This window comes from Falco rusticolus, chromosome 1 (assembly GCF_015220075.1).
Source record: "Falco rusticolus isolate bFalRus1 chromosome 1, bFalRus1.pri, whole genome shotgun sequence".
NCBI classification, from domain to species: domain Eukaryota; kingdom Metazoa; phylum Chordata; class Aves; order Falconiformes; family Falconidae; genus Falco; species Falco rusticolus.
Window position 1 is genome coordinate 34,550,534 of NC_051187.1, and position 10,194 is coordinate 34,560,727.

The 10,194-nt window shown below is 67.8% G+C and overlaps 1 protein-coding gene across 1 annotated transcript; it reads right to left on the reverse strand.

The window, feature by feature from the left end:
* Positions 1–1,470: 1,470 nt before the first annotated feature.
* Positions 1,471–9,626, reverse strand: GAS2L1 (growth arrest specific 2 like 1). Its single transcript, XM_037383980.1, has 6 exons — positions 9,577–9,626; positions 7,774–8,427; positions 5,653–5,760; positions 5,287–5,383; positions 4,648–4,966; positions 1,471–3,488 (listed from the first exon to the last, which is right to left on the reverse strand). The coding sequence occupies exons 2-6, from the start codon at positions 8,416–8,418 to the stop codon at positions 2,288–2,290; spliced, it is 2,370 nt and encodes a 789-aa protein (XP_037239877.1). The 5' UTR covers positions 8,419–8,427; positions 9,577–9,626; the 3' UTR covers positions 1,471–2,287.
* Between the last annotated feature and the right edge of the window lie 568 nt (positions 9,627–10,194).

Genomic DNA, 10,194 nt, shown 5'->3' on the forward strand with positions numbered 1-10,194 from the left:
ACCATATGTGGGGAGTTGCCTCCCTCCCCCTGTGTGCCCCCTACCCTGCAACAATCCACCTCCCTGCTGGTGCTGGGTCTCGTGTCTGCCCATGGTGGTGTCTGGTGAAGGGTTCTGCACTCCTCAGCCCTGGGAATAGCACCCTGGGGCTCACTCTGAGTCTCCTTGGTGTCAGTTGGGGCCTGAAGTGCCATGGGGGTGGGTGGCTTTTGCTGTGGATCGCCCTGGAGCCCTGGGCTTGCAGGGCTTGGTGCACCCAGGAGCAGGTAGGAAACAGCTCTGGCTTCCTCCTTCCCCTGTGGCAGTTCCTGCCTCTCCCCAGTTTCAGGTTCAGGAGAGCCGTGGGTGAGCCCCCAGCCCTTTGGAGAGGGTCTCCTCCCCATGGGAGCTGTTTCCAGAGGTCCCAGAAGGGCTCAAGACTCTCAAGTTTGAGGCTGTACTGTCAAGTGCAGTAAAAAAAAGGGCTTTTCCAGTCCCATCCAGCCCCTGCATTGGGGCTGGGAGGGCTCTGAGCATCAACTCATGCTGGCCCCCTCCCCAGCCCCCCGGCTCCCTCTGCTCTCTGCTGTCACCCATGGGTGCAGGAGAGGATGTTTCACCGTCCCCGCTGGTGACACTACTCCTTTCCCTCCCTCCCCCTGAAATAAAGCCATGGGTCACCCCTATCTAGAAGCATTTGGTGCAGGAAATATCTAATATATGAAATATAAATATATTGTATGTTCGCTTGTTTTAAGCAAACGTTGAATAAAGGTGACATCTGCCCATGGAGCTGCTGTTGGGGGGAATGGGGGGGGTACCCCAAGCTCAGGCCATGGCCTATTGCTCTCTAGGGAAGCAGGATGCTGTGAGCTTCCTCTTAGCAGTGCCCTGCCCTCATAGAGAGGGCCTCTCTGGGGCTGGTGAGGTGCCTGTACTGGTGTGTGGTGCCCTGTGCTGGGGGGGTGAGGGGTGTAGAGCCCCCTCCCAGCTCCTGAGCCCCTCCTGGGGTCAGGGACAAGTGCAGGCAGCTGGGGACTGCAGGGGACATCTCTCTTTAGAGACCCCAAAGCCACAGCAGGATGGCCAGCACCAGCAGGTTGAGACCCCATGGTGACCCACACCCGTGGCCACCTTGGGCAGGGGCAGAGCACGGCTGTGTCACCCCAGGGTGAGCAGCCCTCTCCCACAGGGCACTTTGGCTCCAGGCAGCCCCAAGGGCTTTGGGGACCTGGAGGGGTCCCAGATGCAGCTGAGGAGTCCCCAAGACTGCAGTGGGGTGCAGAACATTGGGGTTTACCCTCACTCCAGCTTTTCCCTCCACTGCTCCCAACTATCCTGGGACCCAACCTCTCCCAGAGCCCACCTTCCTTGGGCTCAGGGTGTCCTGCATCCCCCCAGCTCCTCACCCCTGGCTCCCCCTTGGCAGCTCCAGCACCCCCCACCCCAGGGGGTCTTACACCCCCAGGACAGATGACTGGACACAGTGGGTTCAGCTCTGTTGGTCTTTACTGGCTTGGGGGGACATGCGGGACTGGTGGGGTGGGGGCCACAGTGGCCTGTGCAGGGGACTCGCACACAGCCCTGTCCCACGTTAGGGACATCAACACAAGCTACGGACAGTGGTGCTGCTGGCCAGGGGCTGCCGGCTGCTGGAGAGAAAAGAGTGACCCCCCCCTGCCCTGAAATACAGGTTGTGACATCAAGCTGCATGTCCCCGAGTCATCTCAGTTGTGGAGAGAGGAGGAAGAGAAGAAAAAGAAGAGAAGGTAAGGAGATGACTAGAGAAAGTGGCCAAGAAAAGAAGAGAAGGACAAGAAGGCCAAGAAGAGAAGGTGGCTGAGAAGATGAAGACAAAGCCAAGAAGGCCAAGAAGAGGAAAAGGTGGCCAAGAAGAGAAGGCAGCCAAGAAGAGGAGAAAAGAGGAGGAAACCAAGGAGAGGAGAAGAATGAGGAGAGGCAAAAAGAAGAGACAAAGATCAGAAAGAGCTGGCTGCTCTCCAGCCCTGTTCCCAGGCACCCAGGACGCAGCTCTCCGCTCTGGCCACCACCACCGTGGCCACACCACGGCCACCTCCTGTGGAGCTGCTCCCCATGGGGCTGGGGCACGTCCCTTTGTGCCTGGCCCGGGGCTCCATGCAGGACCCCATGCCACCTGGCCACCAGCCACCGTGGGAAGGGTCAGTGGCCATCGCTGCGCCGGGGCCTCTGTGCAGGTGCCATCGCCAGCAGCAGCTCTGCACCCCAGGAGGGTGCTGGGGGCTTCTCCCCATCCTGCCTGCCGCCTGTGGCCACCGAGCTGGGCACCTCACGGCCAGGCATCCTCGTCCAGCCCCTCGCGCTCCCGCGGGGCCCAGGCGGGCTCCAGGAAGGAGGAGAGGACACTTTGCAGAGCCCCCCAGGGCTTGGGGCTGCCAGGGGGGGGCTGCGGGGGGGCCACCCCATAGCCCCGTGGGGTGGGGATCCTGGAGGGCTTCTTGTGGGGCTGCGTGTCCAGCCGGGGCTTGGCCCAGGGGCGCAGGGACGGCGTGGGCGACGGCTCGGGAACCTGTGGGGGGGCGTCCACCATGGCGGGGGGCTCCTCTGTCTCTGTCAGCTCATCCTCCCCCGGCGCCCAGTCGGTGTCAGACTCGGGGCCCCCCCGGGTCTCCCGGGTGTCCCAGGAGGCCGGGAAGCAGCTGCTCTCGTCGGAGGAGCTGGAGAGGGTCGGCCGGCGTCCCGCACCCGCCATTTCGGGGGCCACCGGCGGCAGGGGGCCAACGCCGTTGCCGCTCCGGCGGCCGTCCTCGGCGGGCGGCCCGTGCTTGCCGAAGACATTGAGGGAGGACGAGGAGGAGCTGGAGGAGCAGTAGGCCGAGTCGGCGGCCGTGCCGGGGGGCGGCTGTGGGGGCGCGGGGGGGGTCTCCCCGTCCCCCAGCTCCTCCATCAGCCGCGTGTTGGCCAGGAATTCCTCCTCCAGCCGGCGGAAGAGCTGCTGCTCCTGGCCGGGCTCCAGCCACAGCGGGGCCCGCAGCCGCCGCACCAGCTCCTCCAGCTCCCGCTGCAAGGCCTCCCCGGCCCCGCCGCCATGGGGGGGCTCCCCGGGACCCCCGCCCCGCCGCCCCCCGGCACCTTCCTCCAGGGAGGAGCGGCGCGGGGTGGGCGCGGGGCTGCGGGCAGCCGGGCGGGAGGGGGTCCGGCTGCAGGCAGGGCTGCTGGCCCGGGGGGGGGTCTCTGCCCGTGCCCAGGAGTGCTGCCCGTCCTGCCGCCGGCTGATGAGCAGCAGGGGCTGGGGGCCAGGGCGGCCATGGCTGCGGGCACGTGGCGCGGCACGGCCGGGCCCGTTGGACACCCACGAGCGGCCGCGCTCCTCTGGAGCTGGGTGGCCGGCCGGGACCCCCCGGCTGGGCTCTCGGCGGCGGGGGGGACCCCCGTCCCGCAGGCCTGGGGGGCCGCTCTGTGCAGAGGAGGCCGAGGAGTCACTGTCGCCCGAGCAGCGGCGGGAGCGGGTGGGAGCGGGGTCACGGTGCCTGGGGAGGCATGGAGAGGAGGGTCAGGGGGGCTGGGGGGCTGTGCACCCCACTGCACCCCCCATTGCCCCCCCTTGCATCCCCCGTTGCCCACCTCCATTGCACACCTCTATTGAACCCCCTATTCCCCCATTACCTGCCCACTGAACATCCTATTCTGCCCATCACTCCCTCGTTGAACCCCCTATTCCACCCATTGCCCCCCCACTGCACTCCCCCACTGAACCCCCTATTCCCCTCACTGCCCCCATTGCACACCCCATTGAAGACCCTGCTCTCCCCATCATCCCCCGCACTACCCCCCAGTTGAACTCCCTATTCCACCATTGCCTGCCCATTGCTCCCTTCATCGCCCATTGCCCCCTCATTGCACACCCCCACGGAACCCCCTATTCCCCCATTGCACACCCCCACAGAACCCCCTACTCCCCCACTGCCCCCCCCTTGCACATCTCCATTGAACCCCCTGTTCCCCCATTGCCCCCATTGCACACGCCCCCGCCCCTTCCCGCCCTCCCAGCGCCGCCAGGGGGCAGCCCGCCAGGCCTGCCAATCACCGCCGGGGGCGTGGCTACGACAGACCCCGCCCCTCCAGACGCTGCGCGCACTGCGCCTGCGCGTTGGGGCGGCGGGAAGAGGCCGGGAGCCTGGTGGGGGGCGGGGGGGGCTGTGGGGACCCCACGGCTGCGACCCCCAGAGCAGGGGTGGCGTGGGGCAGCGATGTGCTGGGGCTCTACCAGGGCTGGCTCCAGCACCGGGGCAGGAGGATGTTTGCCCCACGGGCCTGGGGCTGAGGCCTGCTGTGGAGTTGGGCCTTGCCGTGGGGCTGAGGCCTTGCCATGAGGCTGGGCCCTGGCTGTGGGGCTGAGGTGGGGCCTTGCTGTGGGACTGGGCCCTGTCCGAGGGACTGAGCTCCGGCCTTGCTGTGGGACTGGGCCCTGTCTATGGGGCTGGGGAGGGACTGAGCTCCGGCCTTGCTGTGGGACTGGGCCCTGTCTATGGGGCTGGGGCCTGGGAGGTGGTGGGGGTTTCCCAGCTGGGCTGGGGCCTGGGAGGTGGCGGGGTTTCCCAGCTGGGCTGGGCATCCTTCCACTGGCACAGGGTCACAGTAGGCTGTTGTCCCCCCGCCCCTCCCACGCAGCACCCATGGGTGCCTTACCTGAGCGTGCTGGCTGCCCGTGGCTCAGCAGGGCTCCTTGAACGGCCGGGCAGGGGAGCCAGCCCACCCCGTGGGGGCAATCCCTCCTGCTTGCTGCTGGATGGTTGCTTCGGGATGCCTGTGTCCCCAACACCCTTCGGCTGGTAGCTGACCCGCTCCATCCTGGCATGACTGCTGTCCCCCCCGCCTGAGGGGGGGCCAGCTGCACGGGGGCGGCGGGGGGTGCTGGGGCTGGCGGCGCGGGACACAGGGGAGAAGCTGCCGGTGACGTTTTTTTGTGGGGAGAAGCCCGGGGCACGGGGCTGGGGTAGGCGGTGAGCTGGAAATGGAGATACCAGGTGGTTTGGGGGGAGTCCCTTGCCACCCACCCCACCTTCATGCAGCACTGGCACCCAGCTTTTCCCGACAGGGTTTCCCAAGCTGTGGATTCATCGCCTTGTCAATTAATTGGCCGGAACCCTGCCTTTCCTCACTCCCCTTTCAGCCGGATCAGCACCCAGAGCAGCACAGCCCCAGGGAAAGGAGCTCCACAGCTGAAAAAGCTGGGAGTGGTGAAATGTGGTGAGATGGGGTGGCACCAGCAGGGAGTGTGCGTTGGTGGGCTGGGAGGGGTGGGTGGGGTTCCCCAGAGGCACTCACTGAGGGAGGAGCAGCGGCACGGGTCATGCTTGTCCAGGTAATGTTCCAGTGTGTCCCAGCCGCCACCAACACGCACCATCACATGGCTTCTCAGCACCTGTGGACAGCCCAGTGCCCCGTCACCCTGCTTGTCCCCCAGGACGTGGCCAAAAAGCCACCCCACTCCTGGGTGGGGGCTACGTGTGCTGGCTGTGAATGGCCCCCCAGGTCCCCGGCGTGGGGCAGCTTGTGGGGAGTAAATTCAGCTCAGGGCCCACCCCCCACCACAGGGTGGATGGGCCCCCACTGTGCGGAGGAGGGGGGGAAGGAGGGGGGGGGTCCCGATGTAGGGGGGGATGATGCGGTGAGAGATGGGGTGGCTCTTACTCGGACGAAGATGAGTGTGCTGGAGTCGCCCACTTTGTATTTACCCTCGGAGACCTTGACCATGGGGAACTGGGAGGGGCAGGAGCAGCATCCCAGGATCTCCCGCACCTGTGGCAGAGAGGGGAGGGTCAGTGGGGCGTGGACCCCCAGCTGTAGGGCCAGCCCCTATAGCTAGGTGCAGGCAGAGGGGCTGTATAGAGCCCACAGAGAGAGGAGCTGGCTTGGTCCTGGCCTCTTGCCTGGACCCCTGCGGTGGGGATGCTGTGCCCCCCGAGTCTGGCAGCTCCCCTCCTGCCTGTGCTTGCTTGAGGGGGCAGGCCGTGGGCAGCACGCTGCCTGTACCTGCCGGGAAGCAGCTGGGTGGGTTCCTGGGGAGCCCCGGGCGGTGGGGAGCACCCCCAGCACTCACCCACTGTGGGAGAGGGGCCTGGGGGGCTTCCCACGGCCGGCCACCCCCGAGCAGGCTGAGAACAGGCACAACTCATCTCCCGCCAGCCTCGCTCGCTCTCTGGAGCCCACCCGCTGTGGGACCCCCAGGTGTGGGCAACTCAGAGCCACCCCAAAACTGGGAAGGAGGAGGACACCCCCCCTCCAGCCCTGCTAATCCCAGACCCAGGGGGGATCCCCCCCATCAAGCACCCCGCTGTGGGGCAGGCGCCTCCAGCACCCCACATCCACCAGCAGGAAAGGGTTTACCCCCCCCCCCCCCCTCACAACATTTAACATTTGGCACCAATGAAAAGCCCAAGGGAGGATCTGGGGGGGCCGGCCAGGGGACCCCCCAGCTGAGGGGCTGCCGGGCAGCACTGTGCCCCGCTGCCTGCCCGCCAGCTGCCCGCTCTATCTGGGGCGGCTGCCCTGCCCGCGGCCTGGCCGGGCTGACGTCAGGGATTAGGCAGGGAGCCACGGGGGGACGTGGGGACGCGGCCGCATCCTGCCCTGGCCCGGGGTGGGACGCAGCGCTGCCTCCCTCACCCCTAAATTTTGGGTTTTCCTTAGATTCCTCTTTTTTTTTTTTTTTTTTTTTTCTCCCCAGTTCTGCCTTTCTGTCCATCGCAGGGGTCCAGCCAGGGCAGGATCCGGCCACTCTGGTTCGCATCCGGGGCAGCAGCTGGGTGGCCAGGTCAGCCCCAGCCAGGGGGAAGCTGAGGGCCGCAGTGAGGGGGGGTCTTGACCCCGCTGCCATCCGGTGCAGGGGGGACTTGGGGACCAGTCGGGCCAGATCCTGCACCGTCAGGCTCCTCCCCGGCTCCAGCACTGCCCATAAAAGCCGATGGCAAGGAATTACGCAGCCCAGAAAAATGCAGCCGGGGCTGGCAGCGCCCAGCCATGGGGGTCTGGGGGGCAACGGGGGGGGGGGGGGGGGGGGGGCGGGGGGGCTTTGCAGCGATGCAGGGGCGGGGGAGGGTGCAGGATGCTCCCTCCCCTGCCCTGAGTATGGTGGCTGCGGGACTTAATGAGGAATCGGGGTTTCAATTAAAAAATGGCTTTGAGCTTAGGGAGTCAGGGGAGGGCAGACCCCCCCGTGTCCCCCCCATCCCTGTATTAATCCGCTGCCTCGCGCGCGGGACGGATCCTGCACCCAGCCCAGCTTTAATCCCTCCTGAGCCTCCCGGCCCTGGGGGGGCAGGCCCTGCACCCCGGCTTGTCGGGGGACACTACCCGCCCCCCACCATCTCAGCACCCCGAATTGTGGCTGTGAGCAGCCAGGGTGTCCTCATGTCCATCTGCCCATCCTTGGGGACACCAGTGCCAAGGTACTGGGAGGAGGACCAGGACTGGGCAGGAGCAGGTTCCTGGGGTGGGGACCACTGCGGGGAGGAAGTGTTGGAGCGGGGTGGGGGGGTGGGGTTGGGGGGGGGGGAGGGGAGGTGACACCCGTCTTCCCACTGTGCTTATGGCCACAGCCACCTCCACGGGGCACAGGTCCGGCAGGGCTAGCTGAGGACCTCCCACGGGCCACCGAGAGCCTGGGTGGGTGGACAGAGAGGACCTCCCGTGGGCCATAAAGCAGCCATTGGGCAGACAGAGAGGACCTCCTTGGGGGGCCATAGAGCAGCGGGTTGGGTGGCCGGTGAGGCCCTCGCCCAAGCATGGGGCTCCCGGGGGAGCGCGTCTCACCAGCTCATCCAGGTTCTTCAGGTCACAGAGGGCAATAGGCCGGGCCCTGCTGGGGTAGGTGGGCACCTGGGGGTCCCGGCTCTCCTGGTGCGTGCCCAGCACGCCATAGGCCATTTGGTCCCTCATCTCCTCCTCGATCTCCTCCTCCATCTGGATCAGCATGGGGGCCAGCATGCCGAACTTGGAGCCCCTCCTGGCCACCTCCAACAAGCAGAGGACAAAGTTCTTCTCGTTCTTCTTCAGCACCAAGTCATTGGTCTCAAACATGAGGACGTCCTGGATGCCAAGGTCCTGCCGGCACCACTGGATGAAGTTAGAGACGTTATCCCGGGCGATGAAGGAGCCAGGCACCACATTCTTGGCTTGGAAGACAACCTCGTTCTGAGGGACACGCATGTGGGCGGCCACCTCGGGGTGCCGCTGCTGGAAGTCCAGGGCAATGCGGTTGACGTTGTTGGCGTGTCGGCAGAGGTGGCAGCCCGTCTCCAGGCTCTCCAGGAAGGTGTCCACCTGGATGTCCAGGTCGTAGAGGGTGTTAAACCACTCGGCCAGGTCCTCCTTCATGGCCTCCAGGTACTCCTCACTGGAGCGGAAGGGACGGATGCTCTTGGAGGCGGCCGACTGGATGTGGCTTGGGTCAGCCATGGTGGGGGCCTGTTGAGGGGGCAATGAGGGGCATTACAGGCAGACGTGGGTGGGTGGGCAGCAGCCCACAGCCCCCCCACAGCTCCCCCTGACAAAGCAGTTTGCTGCCCAGTGTCAGTCCCCCCTCCGGTGACCCCTCCGTGCCTCAGTTTCCCCCATCCCTTACCCCTGGGCAGAAGGGTCCTGTTCCCCCCTGCCGAAACCTGCCTGTCCCCTGCCAGGACCTGCGGCACTGGCACTCCATGTCCCCCCGTGTCCCCCCCGCCCCGTGTCCCCTCTGCCACCTCTTCATTAATGAGTCACTTGTCACCAATGCCCGCCTCCCAGGCCCCTGCTGTGGGACTGCAGCAGGGAGGCCCCCCCCCCCCCCCAAGCTGCCCAGTCATGGTGGCATGGTGGGTGTCACCACCCTGGGTGTCACCACCGTGGGAGGTGACACCCCGAGATGCGGTGTCCCCACGGGTGGCCCATGCCGGGGACAGGGACCCTCCCCACCGCTACCAACCCTGAGGGACTGCCCCTGGGGGGCACTGAGCCCCAGTGGTCAGTGATGGGGGGGGGGGCTGGCACATGGGGGTCCCCTCCTGCCCCTGGGGGGGGAAACAAGAGCTGGGGAGGAGCCCAGTGCCCCCCACTGCTGCCCCCCAGCCCCACACCCCGGGGGGGTCCCTTCCCTTGGGGGTGTCCCTGCTGCTGGGGGGGGGCACGGTGGGGTGCTCCACCCAAGGGCGGGGGGTGTCTCCTGTGCTTGGGGTGGTGTCAGCCGGGGGGGCGGGGGTGTCCCCTTCCCGCAGGGGGGGTGGCTCTTTTGGGAGGGGGGGGATCTATACCTGGGGGGCCTCTTCCTGTGGAGGCTGGGCGGGGGGGGCGTCTCTTTCTTGGAGGGGTGTCTCTGCTGGGAGGGGGTATCTATGCCCGGGGGGGCCCTTCCCCTGTGTGTGGGGTGTCCCTTTCTGGGGGTGTCCCCTGCGCGGGGGGCCGTGCCTCGGGCGGGCGGGCTGCCGGGGCGGGGGGAGCGGGGCAGCACCTGCGAGGCAGATGCCGACTTGTGCGGGGAACTCGCGGGGGAGGGACACGGGGGGGGACACACACGGAGGGGGGGGGGCACGGGGACAGGAACAACCGCCCCCCTCCCCCCAACCCCCCCCCCGCACTCACCGCCGGCTCCGCGCTCCGCTACCGCCGGGCCGGGCCGCGCCGCCCGCCCGCTCCCCGCGCCGGGCCGGGCCGCGGCTGTGAGCGCCGGGGGGGCCCCGCCGCCCACCGGCCCCGCGCAGCCCCCGCCGCCATCCGCCGCCGAGGGGCCGCGGCGGGGCGGAGCGGAGCCGGGAGCGGAGCCGGGAGCGGAGCCGGGAGCGGAGCCGGAGCCCAGCGCCCGCAGCCCTGCGCCGCCGCCGCGCCCCGGCCGGGAAGTTGGAGGCGGCCCAGAAAGGGCCGGGACGGGAGCGGCGGGCGGGGGCGGGGGGGACACACAGCGACCGCCCCCCCGCCCGGGTGTGATTTGACACGGCGAGCGGGGTCACACACACACGCCACGGGCCCCCCCAACCCCTGCGGTGGGGGGCGCCCCCCAGCAGCGGGGCGGGACCGACGTGTTCTGCCCCCCCCCGGCACCCCCCCAGGATCGGGCCCTTCCCCAGCAGCGGACGGGACGGATGGGGTCTGCCCCCCCCCCCCCCCCCCGCGCGGTGTAGGGCAGGGCTATCCACCCCAGCCGCTCCAGCCCCCACTCCTCTTCCTCGGGTGGGGGTCGCGGGGTCACCCCCGGGTAGGGAT

Bases quoted from the DNA above. Each gene is read 5' to 3' on its own strand.
- GAS2L1 (XM_037383980.1), bottom strand. From the start codon at position 8,418: ATGGCTGACCCAAGCCACATCCAGTCGGCCGCCTCCAAGAGCATCCGT. The intron at 5,384-5,652 runs GTAAGAGCCACC...GGCTGTCCACAG, and splicing joins GCACACTCATCTTCGTCCGA to GTGCTGAGAAGCCATGTGAT. The intron at 4,967-5,286 runs GTGAGTGCCTCT...CTCCATTTCCAG, and splicing joins GTGCCGCTGCTCCTCCCTCA to CTCACCGCCTACCCCAGCCC.